The sequence below is a fragment of the Ciconia boyciana genome, chromosome 2 (genome assembly GCF_034638445.1).
Source record: "Ciconia boyciana chromosome 2, ASM3463844v1, whole genome shotgun sequence".
Classification (NCBI taxonomy): Eukaryota; Metazoa; Chordata; class Aves; order Ciconiiformes; family Ciconiidae; genus Ciconia; species Ciconia boyciana.
In genome coordinates this window covers 27742712-27766058 of record NC_132935.1, presented here as the reverse complement: position 1 = coordinate 27766058, position 23347 = coordinate 27742712, and the positions used below count along the sequence as shown (strand labels likewise).

The 23347-nt window shown below is 40.4% G+C and overlaps 1 protein-coding gene across 5 annotated transcripts in view; it reads right to left on the bottom strand.

Moving 5' to 3' along the window:
• The window catches only part of RUNX1T1 (RUNX1 partner transcriptional co-repressor 1), a 117424-nt gene that overhangs the window by 52530 nt on the left and 41547 nt on the right, over nucleotides 1-23347 (bottom strand). For 3 of the 5 annotated variants that reach the window (XM_072852231.1, XM_072852233.1, XM_072852232.1), the window contains one exon: nucleotides 1098-1235. The exons of 1 other annotated variant lie outside the window; for it this stretch is intronic. In XM_072852231.1, the coding sequence (XP_072708332.1) occupies nucleotides 1098-1235 (138 nt within the window). Of the gene's footprint in view, nucleotides 1-1097; nucleotides 1236-17193; nucleotides 17312-17956; nucleotides 18112-23347 lie in introns of all 5 variants that reach the window. One more of the 5 variants, XM_072852234.1, reaches the window with a different exon arrangement.

Genomic DNA, 23347 nt, shown 5'->3' with positions numbered 1-23347 from the left:
CAAATCTTTGCAGGATCAGGGTCACTGGGTTAAATTTGAGTTTATGCAAATAGCTGGCACAAATCCTCCTCACTCTTTAAGTTCGATGTAAATCGTCAGGACAGGGTTCCCTGAGATAAGTAGTACAAAGGCCTCCAGCTGGCCTTCTGCATAGAGGTGAATCTTAAATAAGGCATTTAAAAGACAGAAAGGGACTAAACAGACATAGGCAAGACAAATAGAAGATGCTGCCTTCATTCAGTTTAGGCATATGTATTCTACTGTTCTAAAAATGTTTTATTTAAAATGTGAAATGTAAACACATTCTCATGTTTATACTATTACAAGGCAGTATAAAAGAGACCAAAAAATTTGCAGCTAAATCTTGGTAAGCGAAATGTGGATCATTTCATGGCTGTGAAAAGAATAGTCCAGACAACATGACAGATTCAAATCTCAGTTACACTGATACGAATGCAGAGTAATTCCATCAAGACTAGTAGTCTCCTGTGTCTTTACATCAATAAACTGAGACATAGATGCAGCCCCAAGTGATTTAGAGAAGTGGTCACAGACTAGAAATCTCTAGATAAAACATTAAAAGGCCTTTATTTTTTGTTTTATATCAATATTAACTAGACATTATATAGCACTGAAATCAGAATTCTTCATTCAATCCTAAGTGGGATGAAGATAAGTATCTTCTTTATGAATTACCCCCACTTTAAAAACAGAAACAAACAAAACCCCCGAAGTTTCTAATCAAAAGGGAATGGGATCCTTTAAACAACAGAATGGCATAAAAGAGGAGAAGAAGGTTTTCTGTACTTCTCGCAGAAGGACTGGTCTGAGCATTAAGTACATGGGAAACCAGTGCTCACTGTTCTTTTACGCTCCGGCCAAGTTGTCAATGAAATAACACAACTCTGAGCTGAATGTCTCAGTACCTTAAAGAAGCATTAATCTGTTGTGATCTTAGTTTTGTTTAATTACTTTATCACAGTACAACCAAATGCTGCTCCCGCCATGTCATGCAGGTTTCCCTTCACATATTTTGGGTTCTTACATACAGAATTGAAAGAATATGGAAGAAAAAGGAAGAAAATAAGTCTAATTACACGTTGTGGGCGTGAATGAACTGGTTCTTGGAGCTCCTTGGGTAGTGGGAGGAGGTGGCATGGTTGGAGGCGTCAGCCTGGATTGTGTCTTCACATCCACAGGTGAGTCTGGCATTGTGGAATGCTTCTCAGTGCGATCTGCAACACACACCACAGGAACACACCAGTTTATTTCCCCAAGCACACCCCCTCTGACAAAAACTCAGAAGCTAATACAAGAAGTGAGCCATTTCAGCATCTGCTGCAAAAGATTACACCTGATTATCTACTCCAGCGTGCTCTTCCCAAATTACATCATCTAAACCTTACTTAAGAAGGTGTAACACAGATGGTAAGACCTCATTCGTAGCGGTGCTGCATTATCTTTTGGTTTTATTTCTAGCATGTGCAGATGCTACCTCCCAAGCACTCCTGGAGCTGCAATAAGGCAACCTCCCTTCAAGACTCTCATGTTAGCCAGGAAGAAAAAAACAGACGAAGAGACAGGAAGGTAATAAATCCCCTTACGACAGCTCTTGCAGAACTAAAACCTGAAGCTCTTCAGTACAGGTGAGATATTGGGTAGGATATTGGTTGAAGCCAGCTCTCTTCGTGTCTCTTTTTTGTAACACTTGCCATTCTCTCCATCGCTTCTCTTTGTAATCGTGGAGAGATACTTATGTTCAATACCGCACGCCTGCTGGATCACTTTACCACCCTGCCTCTGGATATTCTTACATTCATCAGAAAAATGAACACAACATGCCAAAATGGTAAGTCAATCGTCACACATACATACCATTTTTTTTTAAAAAAGCATCTAAGTTTGCACCTTCACACATTCATTAAGAACAACTTTAACATCCAAAACCTGCAGGATAAGTAGAAACATACCTCCCCAAGAAAACAAAACAAACAAAAGGCAAAAACAGGCAGAAAACCTTAACAGTTCTCTTGCAACTAAAGATCTAAAGATGAAGATATTTGATATAGAAGCTATAGAAGTATCTCCTTTTTCCAACATCTTTTTGGACACCTCTACGTTAAAATTCTAAAAAACCCACCCAAACCCTTATGTTTCATTTATCAAGAACGGGCAAAACATGACAACATTTACCAACTGAAAGCAAAATTAAGGCTTCCTTACTCATGCCAGGAGTTTAGCGAGCCATCTTGAGTAAAGATGAGTAAGATTAAGTTTAGCTTTTAGTAGGCATCAGTTAAATTCTTCCATCCCTTCTCTGGGGAGTCGGGGTTATTTATTTTATACACTGTCCTACACAAGTCTTCCTGAGCTCCATTAAACTATTTTGCAAAGCAAGTAAGTGTCGCTGCTAATAGGTAAGCATGTACATCTGTGGTTTTAATTCAAGACAATAGCAAAGTCCGTCACGTTCTATAAATTCTGTCACTCCACTTTGTGACGTGCTTTCCTTCTTCTTACTAACAACATACAAACTTCAACCAAAAAAATCATACCTAAAATCATACCTGAGAGACACTAAGAGAACATAAATGCAATGCACACATTTAACAAAGGAAGGGTATGTTTAAAAGAGCCTCAAAACACTTAATTATCAGAACACTTAATTATCAGAAAGTTTAAAACAAAAAAACCACAAAAATTAACAATGCACTACAGATACCAAGCTTTAGCTGCCTGAAACTGAGGAAGCTGATGAAGTATGTCCCACAGACGCAGCGTGTCGGGTACTGCAATTATAGGAGCCATCTTCACTCTTTGTAGAAGTGCCTACAAACAATGCTTCAGTTCTCAGGGAAAGGGAGTAATTTCATATAGAATTTAAAGATAATTTGGGGAAGATGAGCAGTGAAACACCCCCAGAACAGGATGGGGGGAATACAGATACAGTATTATAGGATCTGTAGTGTTGATCTAAGGTTAGTAAATGTCAGCTGTGTAGGGAACAGTATCCAAAATGATTAGCTTAAATATTAAGGCTGTTACACGGACAAGTGAGGTTTGATTTGCAAATCAAGCAACAGTAAATTATTACACGCTGGAAAACAAAAGCAAGTTTTTAAACATATTCTATACAAATTTCCTTTCTATATCGCTATACTAAAACAGTTAAATCTATATCTTCAACAAGCCATTCATTTAATATAAAGAACGATGAAAACTCGTCTTGAGATGTTAATTGCTTCCTTAATAGCCGAATTCATCTTGCACTCACCTCAACCAACCTCAGCAACAAGGGAATAAATAGCTTTCAGCTCATGTTGCAACAGAGGGAAAGAGGCACAGCAGTGAGCCCAAGCCCTCCTAAATAAAGGCAAATATTTCTGCCATGCCAAGAAAGGAGAGAGAAAGGGAGGCTTGCCAGAGCTGGTGGGGAGATAACAGTGGGAACGGCTGGTCCATCTGGTTTTCATTCTGCTAACACTCACATTGAACTGTTAAGGAAGGCAGTCCAGGTACACAGATTTGAAGCATGTGGGAGCGCAGACACAGGCACAGAGGAGATGGAGGTGGGTGGAAGAAGGAGTGAGAGAAATCGAACTCCTCTAACAGTCTGCTGCTTGCAGCGAGCAGGCACAGCCTGTATCCTCCAATTCAGCTGTTGATAACTAAAAGTGATCCCGAGGCTGTAACCAACCGCACGGCTCCTGCTCCCCTCCTTTGCTGCATTTCAAAGTTCAGGTTTGCTCAGAAACGTGCTCAGATTGGAGGGGGGGAGGCTTTCCCAAAAAGCTGGCAATGTTTTGTTACTTAAATTGTACATGGTAGTGGGAAATAGCGTGTTGGTTTTGCCCTCCAATTTCAGATTGCCATTCTACCGCGATCCAGCTGGTTTTTACTCCCTCAAACAGTGTCTGCTACCTGGTTTGCAGATCACTGAAATTATCCACAGGCCCCTGTACTTCTCATACAAATCTAATGACGTTAGGCTTGATTTTCCTAATTAGCTTTCTTTGGACCTCTTAGGTGTAAAAAAAAAAACAAACCCTCCACACACTTACCTTTGCTTAACCTTTCTCTCCCCCTTGCAAAGCCCTAAACCCCACCCTGCTACTGTATGATCGCAGGCAGATTTATCTCTGGTTGTCTGTAAGTTCCCTAGCCCTGCCTTCTGTAAGGAGATATTAGGCTCCTTCCAAGCACACCTCAAAACACTTCTAACCAGGGTCCAAGATTATCTTTTCAGAGCAGAGACTGTCCGGGGCCGGGGGGAGGAAGGCTTTTGAAAAAGTACAACGCAAAATGCAAAGCTCTTCCATGTGCTTGGAAGACGTCACCACCAACACACTGCCCAGGAGACCAGCCTGCTCCATCGCAGCCTTTACATCCCACCTTTCCACCCTCTTTAATAGCAAAACTCCTGCAGGAGCCGTCCTGCTCTCACTGCTACTACTTACCTGTTCCTTGCCTCTACAGCTGGTTCCCTAACCTCCAAGGGAGCTACGAGGCTGGGAGCACCTGCCTTCGGCGGCTCTGCGCCCACCTCTGTCCCACCACCCACAACCCCAGAGAACTTCAGCAGCTCTGTTTTTAAGAGGAAGACCCCTCAGGGCGTGGAGTGGTGACGGAGCACAAAGCAGAGCCGCTGCTGATAAAAGCGTTATTTAGCCTAGAACTCCAGCTTCTACAAATAATTTTTTTTTTCCTAATTTAAAACCAAACAAACACACAACACTTTTTACTCTAATTGTTGAAAAACAGCCTGATGATATGAAAGCTAAAGGCAAAACGGTATTTAAATCATATTCATGAGCCAAGTTTCCTCTAAACCATGTTATTCCATGAGGGCTTTTATGTACAGACATTTTTCGTACAAACTCTCTGTGGATATTCTGCTATCTGTACATTCAGAGGTGGTGAGGGTTTGGGAGGGGAAGAAAGAAGCCCTCAAGAGGAAAAACTGTATTTTTCACATGTGAAATCCTGCCCCTGTAAGATTTCATGTGCATTTGCTCTGGTTTTATAATACAGGACTATATACATTTAACTTTGCCTGAAATTTGGAAGAACTTTAAGGAAAATCATGTCTTAAAATCACTTAATTTCTTGAATTCAAAAACATTTTTATGCTTTTGTGTCAAATCAAACTCCCCATTTGCAAAACTAGTTTTGATTTTTTTTTTCCTGTTAGACTCTGTCATTTCAAACAATAATCCTGAATTAGCAGGGACACACCAGAAAGTTTCATACAGGCAATATCCCACAGCATCACACATTTCAGAGCACAGCCTGTGTATACAGAGAGAGTAACTTCTTTCAGGTGTAAAGATTTCTTCCACCAAATCCCTCTAACCAGTGACAGACTTGCACTCCTTAGCCCAGTTCGGATCAAATGGGGCTGAAACCAGAGGTCTTCCAAACCGGAGGGAAAAGGAGACATCTGCAATTCATTCTGCAGTGTTCACCACAATCAATTCAGGATGGAGATAGATGGTGAAATAATGGTCTAGTCCTAATCCATACACACAACCCTCTGGTGCAGTGAGAGACTTAGAATAAATTCAGAAAATATGTTTCAAGTATGCAGAGATCTATTGCATTTGCTTTGGATTATATTTTTTATTTAAAAAAAAAAACCCAAACATTTTGAAATATACATTCTTGAATCTCTTTTACAGTATAGAGTGAAGAACTGTGATTTTACCACAGAAGTATTTTGCTCCGTTTTAAATTAAAGAATGTTGTAAAACCAACTTTAAATTATGATATTTCTTCTGTGGATTTCTTGGTTCATGAAACTATACTGTTCTTGTCATTCATTCAGTTTTTATGGTAGGAGTTATTTTTATCACTATATTTAGCTGTTAGGTGAACACTGATATTTACTGTGAGCACAGCCAGCTTCTGAAGACAAATAGCGAACAGACAAAGTAAAATGTGCAGGAGCAGGGGCAAAGAGAGATGTGCATGTATTCAAACTGATTTACTTCCTCTACCCTAAAAGATTTAGTCCATTTTTAAAACAAGGCGGTCTTTCATATATGGCAACATTTCAGCTCACGTGGCACCCTTCCAAGTCTAACGCATCAAGGAAAGCTGATGTATGGAACAAAATATGGAATATATAAATACTTTACTGATACCCTTTCAATAGCCAATTCAATGTCAAGCATTTCTAGGAGTGGTGTGTTTTCAATTTCCTTTTTTAAATGAAAAAAAGTATGGTATAATACGCTGTGGCATTTATTTTACTTTTAGTTAGTGCAAACAGTTCCAGATGTATATTCAGCCATGAAAGATTCTTAAAAGACGCTCTATACTGATTGTACAGTACTTACTACTTCTGTGCCAACATGTTAAAAATAAAAACTGCCAAATTAAAAGAGCCCATTGTCTTGTTTCCTTTAAACTCACAGAACGAACAAACCCTGCATATGACATACAGGATTAGAACCTGCCTCCACCACCCAAATTATATGAACGGAGACCTAAATCTGTGGGATTTAATACTGATGATGGTTACCTAGATGGCATTGGACTAATTTTGATTATTTTGAGAGGGATAGCATGGCATTTGCAAGCAGGTAACTACAGGTTGTGAGTCACAGTAGTGACGGACTGGGAGACAGAAACCCACAGGTCCACCTCAGAGGAAAAATTACATAGCTCTTTCATCCATAATGCTATCACGCTACAGTCAGTAAAGAACCTTCCCTCCTTCAGATTTGGCCAAGCCACGCAGCACTGTTACAAGGCAGTGTTTGTGGAGACCCACAGCTCCTGACTCTCAGACCTGCCACTACGCCGAGCAGGACAATATTGCAAGGTATCTGCCTTGGTTGAAAAGGACTCGTTCAAGAATGCACAGTATAAGCCTGATATATAGAGTAAAGCCTACCCACCCCGTGCACTGCACACCTGGGGAAACCTGGAAGTCCCATGATGCAGCCATAAAACACAACATTTGGACGACACCGCTGCAGACCCTCTCCCAGCCAAGCATGCCTGGGACTTGTTTGAGACCAGTCCATTTGTCTCTTGGCCCTTTTGACTTTTTCTTAAGGAATAAACACGGACCTAAACACAGTGGATGTTTTTGTGCTATAAACAACTGATCTCAAACAGGCATAATATAGACGTAACCTTCTGTCAGCACCAGATGCAATCATGTTATTGGCCTAGAAAGAAAACATCACCCAGCTTCCAGTTCCCCAGTGGAGAACTTTTACTCCCTAGGTGATTTGCAGAAGGGCGGTATCAGAAAGCAGCTCACTCAGACTCCACCTTTTGTCACAAAACATTACCCCTGCAAGCTTTATCCACCAAGAACGAGAATGTGTGTGGGGCAAGTGACGGGCATGCACAGCAAAGTTTTCAAGACGACATAACGTTTCACTGCCCCTTTAGCACACCAGGTATGAAACTCACATACTGAAGATGACCCTCTTGCAAAAGCAGCATCACAACTTTGCTGCAGTCTTATCTTGGTTCTCCTCTGCTCAGACAGTTGAACATTTCATATCACCAGCTATTCTTCAGAATAAATGATGGCACACCCAGTCTACCCATTTCTTCTCATTTAATATGCAGGAGCTAGAAGAAGTTCTGCATCCTGGGAGTTCACTGAAGTCATCTCAGGCCAAGTTATCAGAGCTTTCTTCAGATGTGCTAAAAAAAGCCTTGAGAATAATGCCATCTCCACTCTCTCTCCCAAAAGCTGAAAGGGATTTTTGTGCTACTGTCTCCCAGTTTTGGTAGGAAGAGCTTGTGGAAGATGTAAAGTAGGTGAATGACGGACAATGCTTTGTGTCATGTTCTTCATCCATAATGGCCTTGACTGGTCCTACCATCATGACAACGAACCAAAAACACAGAAGCACTCTCTTTCATTTCAGTTCTCTAGGGTGAGAGGTTCTGACTGGCAAAAAAACATGTCCCACGCTCATCGCTTAGCAGCTGAAGGCCAGATAGTTACACACATTATGAAATAAGCAATGCATGAGTTCAGTCTCAGAGTTGAGACAAAAATGTTATGGCTTGGCTTTGCTTGGACATATTATTTTCTCCTGAAAGAAATAAACTTGTCTTACCATATAATTTCATTTAAGAGGAAGAAAAAAAATTAGAAAAATAATCTTTCTCCTCTCATTTAATAATCTGACATGTTTTGACAGTTTCAAAACTATCATAAATTCACTTTCAGTTATTTAATAATTAAAAATTGACTCCTGACAGAATTGGACCTTTTTTAAAATGCCTCTTTTCTCCTTCCCCCTTCCTGGTTTTGCAAATTTTACCATGTAAAATCACTTGAACATACAAAGGAACGCAGGGAAGAAGAATACATTCTGAATCTAGATCTCCTACCACCATAATGGGTTATGAAATACTGTAGCAAGAACAGACAAGCAAAATAAGGGCCAAAGTGAGGCAGCTGTCCTAAGTTTCCATAAGCCCCCAGAAAATAAAGTCTACAAGTTCCCTTGTCATGGCTCAATACATACCAATTGGCCTGTAATGAAGGCGAAGACAATGCAGATTTATTCTAAATATCCCACCAAGCATCATGAAGACGCCCCTATGTATGCATAACTAATGCAGTTAATAAGCAAATAGTCCCACAAACATCGAAATACTATTTTCCTGTTTATATTGTTTTCTGTATCTTTTCTACTTCATTTTGTTGACAAGCTACCAAACTAAGAAATGCGCGTTTTGAGTGGTTGTCTTTCACGTCACAGGAACTATTACTGCTATTCCAAAACCAGCTCACGGAATGTTGAGGCCCGAGTGAAGTGAAGAAGAGGTGCCCAGCACCTCCAGGGTGAAGAACTGAGGAACAATCAACGCAATCGCCGGCCAAACCCACTCCCTGGCCTCCCCGACCAGCTACGGAGGTGACAACCCCTCCACATTAGCAATCGCTCCCTTCACTTCTCCTATACTTATAGAGGAAACCACTGGGCTGTTTTCGGATGCGGCTTCCCAAAGGCTCCCCAACCAGTAATTCGTTTCCTTTTTGTACCATCTTCTCTGGAAGACCTACCCTTGTCAGGATTGCATGTTACCTGGCAAACTACAGATGAAGTTAGACTGACATTTAAGAAACTCAAATGCCATCAGCATTGAATTGGTATTGTTTGTATGCTCTTACATACTCAACCACACATAGCACACGTCCTTCCCACCAGAAGTAAGAACATTTTCTCTCCCAACGCCAATTAAAATTTCCAAACTTGCTCTCCAGAAGCATATTTATAGTTTTAATCCAAAGTTTGTATAGTCCTAAATTAACAGTAAATAGTTTGTTACACACAGCTAAAAGTCCGAAGCAAAATAAATACGAGCTCCTTTATTTTTAATGTGCTTACACAAAGCGTAAAGCATAGTTGAACCCATTTTAAAAAAGTCCTACGAGAGTACTGATACCAGTACTCCATTAGATTTAACTAGAACTGAAGTCTCCAATACAGACTAGACAATCTAAAATAACTTATTTAGATTCAGGGCAACTTTAGGTATTAAATTTCTCTGCCAGTGAAAAAGTTATTATGGCTGTACTTTTAAAACGCATCGCTTGTATTTATAAAACATGCCAGAAGTCCTTTAGGCTCAAAAAGAATCAAACATGGGTGCAGGCGGTAATATTTTCCACGGTTATACATCTGAAAGGATGACATAGGGACTACTGAGAAGGTAATAGATATACATCTGGCTTTGCTTGTTTTTAAACTGTGGAATTTGTCACGGATAAGTCAAGATCCTCTAAGGTGTGGAGTGGTGTTGGCCAGTCTGGGACAGACTGCTCCTCACCTCGTGGAGCAAGCTCCCAAATCCCCGCTCTATCAGATTGTGCCGTTTTACCCATCCAGGAACCCAATCCCTCCCAGTGATATTTCAAACCATGAAAAGTTTGTTCTGTAGGCCAGATGAGCAGGCCTGGGGAGCAAGACCTTGCCCCTAAGACAGAAAGCATGGGCAGCCAAACACCCTCTCCAGCAAAAGTACCAGCCCAGTCCGAGGAAGGCTGCTAATTTCTGCCATCTAATGCAGACAGCTAAACTAGCAGACTAGACTCCCCATATAATCAGTGAAAAGAAGAGTTAGAGCCTCTAATTTATTAACTCCTAAGGCTGCTAAGTCAGATGGTATAAATAGTCCCATATAGATCTAGGTCCTTTGCCTCATGAGAACCAGAGACATTCAGAGTACTCTAGCAGCGTGGCTGGTGTACATGCGAATCGGTGATACTCAGCTGCCAGGCATACTAACTCCTTGGTTTCTATTCTGCCAGCCAAGACAGGTATTAATCCACCAATGAAAAATATAGACTGAAACATATTTCTCCCAGAAACCCTCGCTCAGGTGCTGCCGCTGTTACTGCCGCTCCCAGCAACAGGAAAGTGAAGCTATAGGGCTCTCCCCTATCTCCAAGATTGTCAGTGTATAATTCCAAGTAGTGCAATTTATTACCCTAATCAGTACTTCAGCATTTGTGGAAATATACACTTTGGAAGACTCATATCACATCATCAGACGATGCCATTAAAGACATCTTGTGTTTACATGACTGACTGTCTAGACAGAGTGTGAGAAAATACTCATTATTAGTTACAAGTCAGCTCTTCCTCGACGCTGCACATCACATCAACTGTCTTTTATTTGGGGCACTGGATCCCACCTGAAAGCAGCAGTGGGAAGGTGGGAGGGGGGAAAGAGAGTCTCAGAAACTTCACACGAAATTAAGACCTTCCACCTCAAATACTTTCTTAGATGAGGTAATATTACTTACTGGCAAAGAAGCTCACAAGCAAAACAAATGTTACCATTAGCAAAAACAAAAACATATTTCAAATCAATTGTCTTGCCTAATATGTCACATGCATACTTAAATGTTAGTATGAAACAATATAAACATGTAAAGGAAGAGGGAAAGGAGGAAACTTGTGTATCTCATGTAAAACGAGCCTGACAAATGTAAAACCAGATTAAACCCCCTTCTGAAGCCAGCAAATTCATACAAATTCACATTGCCACAGAAATCAGGTTAGCTCACCCAGGAAGAGAGGTGCTGGGTTAGCTGGGCAGTCCCCAGCCCCAGAAAGACTCCGAAATATGTGCTTAACTGTAGGTACTGCAAACAGCTGGAGGTAAACTAATGAGACCGCTCACAGGGCACACAATTACATGCAACGTTTCTAGACCTTAAAGCATCACAGCAGTCTTAGTCTTGCACAATAAAACTTAAAACTTCCTTCTTTAAAAGTATCTTCCCTTTGTTTTGAATTTTAAATATCAGACCTCAAAAAACAACAACAAAATACAGCTGAAGCCTGAATTGAAAAAAATCATTAATTATTACAGAAACCACAGAAAATAAGTGAAATATTAAAACAATTTAATGTATCATAGCATTGCCATGCTTGACAGTTGTACAAAACATGCTTCATTTCATGCCCAGCAGATTCAAATTATATGTATTCCTTTTTTTCCCAACAAATACGTAAAACCAAAGGTTTTTAGATTTATAGAACCTCATTTTCATCAAGCCAGCTAAATCCGCTATTCCAACACAGCAATTTAATATTGACCTATGTGGATCAGTACAGCTTCCATGGCTTGCTTCTATATATGTGCATATGTGTGGGCACGTGCTTGCGTGTGCGTGCGTGCATGCACTTATACACATATTTAATCAAGTTTTACTTACTTGATTTTGTATATAAAAATACTTACTGTGATTTGGTTTTTGGGGTTGTGGTTTTGGGGTTTTTTTTGTTTGTTTGTTTTTTTTTACATTCTGCTTTAGAAAATTGTAAGAAAGAAATAGTCTTCAATTACACTGAAGGGAGTGTTAAATGGAGGGGAAACTGCAGGGCGAGAAGTCAGACACCAGAGAGAAACCACTCAATGCTACAAGTGCAAGAGAAATATTGACAAAGTAAAGAAGTCCGATGCGTCTGAACTCTGAATGTTCAACGCGGATGCACTTAACCCTCGGCAACATGGTAAGTTTTCTTGTACATGCTACCCTTAAGAAAAGCAGATTTAACTCTCTCCGCGATATGGAAACACCCTACATTTGGGGCTTTGGGTCCACTTGGATAGACAGACTTTGCTTCACTGCGGAGCCGATTAACCAGGAGAGGAGCCACGTTTATGAGGAAGGGCAGAAGATGCCACGGGAGGAAAGAAACCCTGCGGCGGGGCAGAGGGTGGCTGAGGGGGCAGCGGGGCAGCCTCTTCCCCTGGGGTCTCCGCAGCCCCAGGACGCACCGGCGGCGTTCGCCGGCGGCACTGGCGTGTCGGGGCCGGCGGACGCGGCGAGACGGGCGGGCGGAGGGCGGCGGAGGGGCGGCCGCCGGGGCGGAGGGCGGCGGGGCGGCCGGGCGCGCTGGCAGGCGACCGGTGGCCACGAGAGGGAGCCCATATTGTGCAGCCGCCCGGGGAAAGGCTGCCTTTCCACGCGGAACACTCGAAATTCAGGGCAAGGTACTCGGAAAGCCAAAGGGAGAGAGAGGCTTGAAGAAAAGTTCCTTCCAGCATCAAAAGTTAACCTCAGCCGTGCGGTACAGGAAGGAAAGCTTACCATACTGTGTACGTATACATCACTATGTACTATTCCGTTTCCACAGTAACAAACATAATATTAAGTATTTCTCTCTAAATTTTGGCTAGAAACGTTTCTTCCTCAAAAGAATAACTGGGCAGTACTGGCTGCAACAGAAGACCAGTTTCAGTGCCTCCTGTTGTCACGTTATCTACCCCAGCCAAACAAGTCAGATGTTTCCCCCCCTCCCTTAACTTACACCCACCCCCCATTTTGGAGATGGCTTTCCATATGAAATACTCGAAAAGCAGCGAAATTGCAGCAGGCAGCACATCAGACAGCGGCATGCCTAAAATCGCACACTATATCCAGTCATAGGAGCCCAGATGGTGCTCACACAACTATAGCCATGTGATGATATGTGAAGTTGAAAAATACCCCACCAAAATTTAACACCATTTCTTTTTTGCACCAAAACACAGAGAACCAGACAGAAACTGAGATTTTCTTCATACCTATAATCAGTCAAAGAGATCAAATGGCAAGCAGGGCAGAAATAAAAGCAAAAAATACTAGGGCAGCTCACACAGATCTTTATAAACATCCTTCTGGCACCACATACATATTAAGAAAGCTAAATCCCAATGGCAGAGACAATTCAAAAGCATAGGGAGATAGTGACTGCACTGGGATCTCCTGTGAGGACATGTTTCTTTATGGTCTTCACTGGGAACAGAAGATGTAAAACACATCAGTAGTTACCTGGTAGGCTTTAAACTGCTTGGGATCTGAAGAAATAAAGAACTGTTGCTGAATTGCAACAACTATCCAAGGCAAATTCTGGAATTATGAAAGGAAAATTTTAAAAAAAAGGGAAAATAGGAGTACCTGGATGAAATGCTAAACAGTTAACAAGAATAATTGTCCCCAAATGAGTTCCTATCCATTATCTTTTTCATAATTATTGCAACAGAGCAAGTAGCTTCAGTAACTGTGCATACAAATGATCTATTAGAAACTTAACAGGTCATTTCCAAAGGTGATTATGAGCTCTGACTTACAGACCTACTCGGTTTTGCACATAATTCTGTTCAATGCCAACAATCTGCACAAAATTAAGATAAAATGTGTTTCCACAAGACTAAGTGGAAATAAACTTTCAGAAACTAAACCTACCGCTTCAGAAGGTATGAGGTGGTGAACACTAATGAATCAAATGCAGTCATTTTCACACTGAAATGTTAAAAAATTTGCTTTTGCCTGTGCTCTGGTGTCAGGAGAATGGAAAGAAGAGGAGGCAGTAATTATATGTCAGAGCTCTTACAATGCCATGTGCTATAATTAAATGATGATGAGTGTAACAGCAAAAAGTCTAAGGTTAGATGGAAGGGATAAAAAGCATAGTAGGTTATCAGAGTGGACATCTGCTATAGATCAACAGTATGGACAGCAGAAACGTGTGAGTAGATAAAGATACCTCAACCAACTCTTTTGAAGAGTTTCTGCCACAGGAGGATGCTCTTCATCACAACCGTCCTAACTGGCCTTGTTTCTTAATGGGTAGCTGTTAGTGCTTTCGCTATAAGTGAGCACGCAACAGGTTTTGTATTAGAAAATATTAGAAAATGGTTCGGAACCACCATTTAAGGAGAGCAATAAGGGACAGGAGCGTAGATGTGCAGCTTCCTCAGTTGCTGAGGTTGTTAAGAAACAGTAGGAGACACAGAAACAGATCCTGGCACTCCCACTGTGAATGGCTTGGGCACATTGTAAAGAAGTTAACTGAGCAAAACCAGAATCGGTTCACTTAAAAAGTGCAGGGGAAAAAAGTAAGAGCAAGCATACCAAGCTACATTAGCCAGAGGAAACAAGAGAAATACCAGCTTTCATTCATATCAAATAGATTAATTAGAAAACAAAACTATAAAATCTTTGATCTTAATTGAAACGAACAACGATTGTGACAACTCACAAATAGCTATGATATTGGCATAGCTTGGCTTTAAATCTGTCTCAATGGCTGAGAAAGAAATGGGTGAGCGAGTACCCAAACTTGGACAAAAACAACCTGATTCTGGAAACATGTGTGTGATTTTTTTACAGGAAGGAGTGAAACAGAAAATGGGATTCTGATACTGATTGTTCTTCCCTCATTTTCTCTTCTAGCACAAAAAGAGAGAAAAGAAGAGGTGAAACAAACACACTGAGATACTATTACACCATTCAGTGAGGCCTGGGATCTCAGACGTCTCTCGACATACCTTCCTTTCCTCCAGGAACCCCAAACCCTGACAAGAATGGGGACAAGGAACTGTATGACCTCCTTGGTTCTGCAGGGAGCCAGCAGCCTTCTCATTTATTACTCCCCCACTTCTTCTGTTTCTTCTTATTATTGTTTAAAACAATCTAACTTTCTCTTTTTTTTTTTACTGTCTCAAATGTAGACTTTGAACACATGCTCTGCATCATGTTATGTCCTACTGGAACAGCTCCTCGAAACGCTGAACCTCACTTGTGATTATTTACCTAAAAGCTTTGTTTTCTTTTAAACCGTGTGTATTTTGTTGGACTGTATCTACTGATAGCTAAACTCCCAAGCCTTCAACCTGCCATCTCAAAGAAGCTGATGCAATGAGAGTAAAATGATAAATCTCTGTACTGAAAGCCAGCTGCTTCATTCTTAACTCTGATCCCCCCCCTTTTCTTTTGCATTCTAGCTAGCATACAGCTGTAATAAATGTGGCTCTTCTCACAAGCCGTGCAGATGTTAACAGTTCTGTAGGACATCAAGAAACATTTCAAGAATCTTGTAAGTGCTGACTAAACTTGCTTGAATTACCCACACGACCTCCTCCACATTCCTATTCAGTAACATTAGCCTTCCTGAATGTATTAAGAAAAAAAAAAAATTAGCATTTAAGCCAAGACATTAATATCTAGGTCTAAATGCACTATCAATAAACAAGGAATGTTCTTAAGCCATCAGACAACAGATATTCAGATAGTGAACCAGAAGAAGTCAATTTATTCTTTGTCAAGATGACTAATGCATTTTTCATTTCTTATCTCTGCAAGAGTGGCTAAATGACTGCCTGAAAAATATATATTTATAAAAGTCACGGCTGGGTGTATTTGAAAGAAAGGATCAGAACTATAGGAAGATCTTTTCTTTTCTAGTAATCAAGTGGATTAATACTAAATTAGAATGAAGGAGTTCAAAGTGCTACCTAGTACATTTTTATTAAAGTTATATTAGCATGACAGTCATATGCATTAAAGATTAGGCTAAAGCCTCAAACCACAGCCGGTTCTGGGCAGGAGCAAGAGTCCAGCTGTGCAGGTAGAGGACTAGATACCAAATGTGTTCATTAAGCTGGTCTGAACTAGAGGTAACTGTTTCAATACTCTTCCCTCTTCAAGCAGCAAGCTTAGTCTCCTTTTTTGGGGTAGGACTTTCAGAACACGTGAAGCAGTTTAGAAGCACAGTCACCAACAAAGGCAAATGTGACTAGTACTCACGTATTACTCCAGACGCTTGAAAATCCCACATCAAATACCCTACCCTGTATGTAAACTTCACACTTTCAAAACCTACTGGAAGGAGGGCTGCAGAGCGATTCACAGCACTGAGCCATAAAAGGATCACAATCTTTGACAAGTTCAGAAACAAAATGTGCAGTTGAGAGTTTCTACGGCGCAGTTTTGAGATTGTCTCCAGTCAAGTGTCAATCTCAGCAGAGCTTCAAAGAGGACAGGGTAGGGAGAAATAAAACGAACATATCAGTACATTTCCTGGAAGGGATCGATAAAAAGACCTCACTCCTACAAAGACTTACATACCTGCTCAACTTCAGATACTTATCCTATTATGGTAGCACACTTGAAGTTAAAATTGAGTCTTTGAAGGCGCAGGGCCCAAATAATTTACCATGAAATGTGGAATTCAGGGTATTGTTTGTTCTTTAATTTAGCAATACAGGAAATCTGAATATAAAGCAGAATTGCAACGTGCTATTTTTTAAATGCTTCATGACACCGCTTTTAGAGTAATTTCATCAAAATGTCATAAAAAGAACATTTAAGCATTTTGAGATAAACAAGAAGACAATAGGCTACAACCTTAAGAAGAAGTTAATGTGGTATTAACAGAAGCTGTGTAATTAGCTAGTCCAAAACCTCAACCTGGCTTTAAGCTTCCCCGAACAAAATAAATTGGGAGGAGAGAGCAGGAAGAAAAGAGCCATAAAACCCCAAGCAAAATAAAAAGAGAGGAGAAAGAAAACCCACATGAGCCAGGGTCCCTCACTGCTGTTATTCCTCCACGAACGGAAACGCTCCGTTCAGTCATGGCTTAGGAGGCATAAACATCATTGAAATTCAGAGGCAGCTCCGAGAAAGAGGACGCCTCAATTGGTATGCAAGTGGTGTTTTCTCGCCCTGAATACATTATGAACTTGCAGCATGCTAATATGCCATGCTATCATAAGCACCAGATGGAACAGTAGGCAGTATATGTCCCATCAAACCTCAGGAAGATGTATTAATGTTCCTGCTCTTTTTTTTTTCTTCCCTTCCCCTCCCCCTTCCCTACTACAACCCTTCAGCTGTGTCCCTAGACTGGCACATTTCTTAGCATCAGTCACCTGCTCCTGAAGCACAGTTCTCCAGGGTTGCCTCATCTTCACCAGGTGGTGCCAAGCATCTTTTCAATCTTTTTTATCGCAGAAGGTAAAGGCCACAAGACGTGTCAGGCTGTGCTTACTGAAGGGTACCGAGTACAAAAGATAACATCATGAGATAAATGATAGATGAAGAAAGACTTCAGGTTTAAAGCTAGCACAATTGTTTTAAATGATGTATAAGTAGCGCGGCAGAGGTTTCCCCCTCAGTCTTAGTAGCCAATGAAGAATTGGGGGGGCAGTGGCGAGGGGTAAGATTTTCTGTGTAACCAAATAAAACAGAGGAAACTGGATTAAAGAGCTTTGAACCAAAGTCCTTTTTTCACCACACTGGAAACCTTTTCAGAGAAGACGTACACAATTCAACAGCCATTTATAGGGTGGGGGGCAGAGTTTAATTTTAAATCAGAGTATGAAAATGGCACACAGGCAAATCAGTTTACAGGATTTTGGTTTGGGTTTTGTTTGGTTGTTTTTTTGGTTTTTTTTTTTTTTAATTAGAGATGTGACATTCTTTGACTTTTATGACCAAAGAATTGCTTGGACCTGTACGTATGATTCTAAAGAAGTGTAGTATTTTAATACTGCTTTGCATCACTAATGAATTCAATCCCAAGCAGGTTTTATATGACTAAAGAGAAATGTAATATAGTATTCTGTATGAAAGTATGTGCATACACATACAAAACTAAAACAGATTTTCTTTTATTACCTGAATTTTTCCTACCTGTTCATAGAAGTATGCCTCCTACTGAAATACATAGTTTGCAAGAAAATTATTTTTTCCCCCCTCCTTCTGGGCCATTCAAAAGATAAAATGAGGTCCTCAAGACTGAAAATGAAGAGTCTGTGCATTCGAACCACAAGAAAGACCTGCAATGGCTGAAGAAAAGCAAATCAGCTTTTCGCATTTGAAGTTTTCATGTTCAAGTGTTTTTAAACACGTTTGTTTTTCAGAAAGAAATCACATCAGTAAACATTTTGCTAATTTCTGATATTTTAGAAACCACCTGCTGATTTACAAACAGCTCTCACTATGCATGTAAATCTATTATTTTCCTAACAACATTAGCTTTCTCATAAATACAGTCTAATTCTGCAAGATGCTGAGTATTCACAACTCACACGAACTTTTCTGGGAATTAACATTGCTCAAAACCTCATAAGAGCTAGTTACGTGAGTTATCCGTTGCATGTATAAGAAGGATTTTTCCCAAGTATTAAAGGTCTGGTTGACAGGGATTTCCCCCCACCCATCCAATCCTAACTAAAATAAAAAATAATTACCTTTTTCTTTCAAACAAAGCACTTTACAGACTGTTATTCGCAAAAAACCAGGCATTATTCTAGCACCTATTAAGTCTAGATAGACTCTAATGCACGGATATCTTAGGGACTGAGTCAGGAATCAGTAAATTTTTTTTCCTTTTTCTCTTCCTACTGAATATTGGGGGGCTTGTTTTGTTTCTTAATATATAGCCTTTAAGGGTAATTTGCTAGATTGTGATTTGCATTGTGCAAATAAGTCTATTTAAGTCCATTATCCTGCATTATAAAGTAATTTCTGACACCTAAACAGCACTCAATTTAATTACAACATACTGAAACAGTACAGCTGACTCCCAAAGGAACCTGTTTGGATCAGAAGACGATGATATATGCTAGCTGCTGATCATCTTTCACCATCAGATCTGCAATCAACTGTTTTAAAGAACAGTATCAGAACATCTGCATCATCATATTATTTCATGGCAAAAAGCCCTCCAAAACCTAGCAATTGCATGCAGCAATGTGTGCATATCCCAGACTTGTAAGCAGACATATTTAAAAACCAGTAGCTTTACTGTAATGACCAAAGGAGACAAAAAAAAGGCTCTGATTTTGATTTAGCAAGCATCAATTTCTGCAGCAGAATCCCCATTGGGCAATTCATCAAGGCATCTATTCTCTATCTAGTGTGTCAAGACAGCAAAGACACTTACAGCCTCCAAAAAGAAAACCACTTGTGACAAAACTACTAAGCATTCCTGGTGATTAAGTAATAGACACTCATTCTTTCACGACTGTCTTGAACCAATGCCCCAGACAAAACTGTGCAATCATATTTGCTGGTGTCAGGATGAAATCAAGGCATCATGACTTTCTGTATTCCTTCAAGAAAACACAAGATATTTGGCAGCATCCACGAAGCTCTTTCTGAAAGAACAAAGAAGTTAACTAAGGAAAGAGTATATCATTTCTCTTGTGGCTCTACGGAGGGCTGCCGGTCAATACCTGAAATGTAGCTAATATTTTTATCTTTGGAGTTTCTACAGACTCTCAAGAGCAGTTTGAAGCAAAATCTTTAAGGCAGCATAAACTAAAGAATTCTGTTTCTGCTGGTCTCTGAAGATTAAACACCATTGCTTTCCTTCCTCAAAATGAAAGGAATTGGAAATTACTACTCTGCCAATTGACATGTCAGAGGAAGAAGCCTGGCTGGTCAGCTGTCCTGAGAAGCAACCATGCAAGTCCTACCTTTATTCCACAAGACGTGGTTCTGCCTGCACAAAGGAGTCTGAAGAGGGCAAAGAAAGACTGCAACATGGGCTCTGCCTCAGACAGCAGAGAACTTGCTATACGTGCTCTGAAGACTCTGCTTTCATACCAAGCTCTCAATGACAGTTTCATGCACAGAGTCATCTCCTGTGCAGCAGCCTTGCTTATTAAATATAGAAAACTCAAATACAGATTTGCTTTTACAACCACAGAGAATAATGTAGAGAGAGATGTAAGGAAATTAACACAACAAAAAGAAGAGCATTCTTCAACATACTTTAAAAATTTAACAAGAGTCAACAAATAGTATTCCCAGAGAGGCCACCGTCTCGCTTCCCCTCCATTTGCAAAGGGAAAATAAAGTGCAGACATTGACTATTAGGAATTCAGAAAAGTAAAATATACATTCATTACAGCACAGATCGCCTTTAATAATTGCAAAGGACCCCGCCTTTGTTTCTGAAGATGAGATGCAGTCTAATGGCTATCTCAGTGTAAAATAATCAAATATTGACCTCAATAAAGTAATTTAAATTACTTCCAAGATCTAATATGAATGAGATTGACAGAAGCTCTTTCTCTTTCAGAAGCCTACAGTGATGAGATCCTGCATGCCGTGGAAGGATGAACTCAACCCAATGGGGACCACCTGAGTTCCAGAAACTGAGTTTTATCACTGCCCTCCCTCCCTCTGCCAGCGGACAAATGAAAACTAAAAACACCAAGTCCAAAGACACAATAAATTCTGTTGCAAACCAGTTTCCGAGAAGAAAACCGATGACTTTCAAAGCTATTCAATGACAGTGCCATCTGACCTCGCTGGACATCTAATTATACCCTTTCTTTTACAGACATAACCAAGGCTGCTTTAATGAGCATCTTTCAGCTTGCTTTACCATGTTAGTAACTCCCAAAGTCCTTATGGTTCACTCAGTATTTCTCGGTGTGTACTTTCAAAACTGATACAAACCCTGACTCCTTCTCAAAAAGAACAAGGTTATCACACCCCTGTTTTTTTTAAAGATCATTTTTGTACATTGTAGTGCTTATAGTTAAAAAAGTCAAAAATAATGTACCTTGTACAGTTCCAAGCAAAGAAAGAAGCCAAAAGAAACAGTAACACTGTGCACAGAAAATGACCTCTTCTAAACTTCAGTTAGCAAACTTTCTCCTAACCAGAATACAAGTAAGTGCGTGCAAAGCTAGCAGATATAATTACGCAATCAACAATTATGTGGTGAAATGGACTGGAAAAATAAAATTAAAACAATAAATGTTAATTTGTATTTGCTAGCCATGAATGATGTAGCTGGTGCTCTGCAAGGCGCAAAATCCTTAAAAAAAAGATTCTCTTAAAAATTCGAGGAATGATCCGGGGAAGTCACATATAGGAAAGTCAAAGGAGCTGGCATTCATTTGGATTATAAAATAGCCACAATGAAAATTCAAGGCTCTGTACACATGCTTGCTGCCCTGGCTTAAAAAGGCCAGCAGAATATATTTGGAACGCACAGTTGAGAAGCAAGAATAAAATTATGGCTGTATTTTTGTATGATACAAGTGCACACATTTTCCAAACTGTAATCTTGCGGCAGGAAGACTATTTGAGTCATGTGTGTTTGCATGACTCACAGAACACATAGTAAGGAGACATCTGAAAGAAGGAAGGGGAAAGGCCCTGTATCACTAAACCGGGAGATTACTCCTTTAGCAGGATGTGGTTTCAAAGCAGGAGCAGAGTAAGACAGTGAACCCAGCATTGCTGGAGGAATCAGAGAAAGGGGGGACTACAAGAATCTGCACCCAAGATGCACAGGAGGGCTCCCAAGGCTTGGAGAAGTGGATTAGAAGCACATGAAGAAAATTCTAATAGAGCATTAGAACTGAAAGAGTACAAAGCTAAATTTTAGAGATGCTTCTGAATGACTTATAGAAGACAGAATACTGCATTAACCCCCAGAAGATAAAAGATGTATCAATAAGCTGGAAAGGGCAATGGACTTTGAAAGGTAAAACATATTCCTCCTTCTTGAATCATCATTTCAAACCTCGCTGGAAAACAGTTAAGAATATGCAAATCTCACTTCCTCAAATCTCAATTTATTACAGCAAACCCCTTTTTTTAACCAAGAATGATACAGGCCTGACCCTACACCAAATCTGCATGAACTTGCAGTACGCTTGAAGGGTTACCAAAATACATTTTTCTTCCTTATTCCTCAGCCTCTCCTCCAAGAGGTGATCAATACCGATTCCTTTCGCTCTTCTATTTCCACACCTCTTTCGGTCAATATGTAAAATGCCACAGAGCTTGTTACAGTCTGCCTCTAAAGGGATGTCCATAATGAATGAGAACCATATGAGCAGTACTCTTAGTAATTGTGTCCACTGCTGACAGTATTTCCTTTCGAACTTCAGAAAGATTTCCTGACACCTTTGACTTACACTTTGTACCCATTTAAAAGCACGGTTACATTGCAGGCACTGTTCCAGAACTTATATCCACATTAATACTGAAATAGCTGTCTGGATAATTTAAATTAATTCAGATGTGTGGGTCCTACCAGGTAGTTATTCCTCATTAAAATTTCACAACATTGCCAGATCCCAAGAGCAAGAAAATGAAGTTGTTTTATTTTTAAGAAGTAGAAATAAATGCACAACTCATTATGCAACATCATGAAAAAGCTCAACTAAGGCTGTAGCTTCATGCCATAGGAATTCGGGCAGGAGATTTTTAGAAGTTGGATCAGTTCAGTGACTCTTTTGAGAGACTACGGCCCTAAACCAGCTGCAAGAACATTACTACCAGGTGGTGTGCTGCAGCACAGGGACAAAACCAAGAGGTCAGTGAACCTCCATCTGAAGCGACACCTCTCAAATCCCAAGGTCTCCAGAAACTTGTTGTCTCAAGTTCTTCTGCAATTAATGCTCACAATGAGGCTATTTCTCCATGCTCTGCCTACAACTGGCAGTAAAGAAGAAATTACTAGTAGGGAAAAAATAAAAATAAAGAAACCCAAAAGCACAGAGAAATAAATTCAGCTTTGGTATGTGGAAGCACAGCTCAATGAGCTACCATGGGAAGGAGGTGCAGCCCTTTCAGCCATCACCGAGTCTGATAGTTCTGCTCTTCTACCGGCACACAAAGGCAAAGTTCATTCTGCAAATTACAGATCAAGTAATGGTTTCAGATCAGATTCAATGAATAATTAACTTTAGGCACCCAGAAGCTCAACACTGCTGAAATTTCCCCCTGAAACACAACACAAAAGCCAGTGTCATGGACTGCTCTGCTCTCCCCTACAGTGCACAGGGATGAAGCACCTCTGTCTGCGTATCCAAAACAGCTAACGGATTCAGTAGAACAAAGAATCATCATGCAGGCTGAAGTGACCTCAGGAGATCAGATACTCCATGCCCTCCTGCCTCAAAGCATGTGCAGGTAGATCAAGTTGCCAGGGGTTTGTCCAATATGGTGTCTTCAGTAATGGAAATACCGCTTCCTCTCTGGAGAACCCGTTTCGGTGTCTGACCATCCTTATGGTGAAGAATTTTTTTCCTGGTATCCACTTGGGAT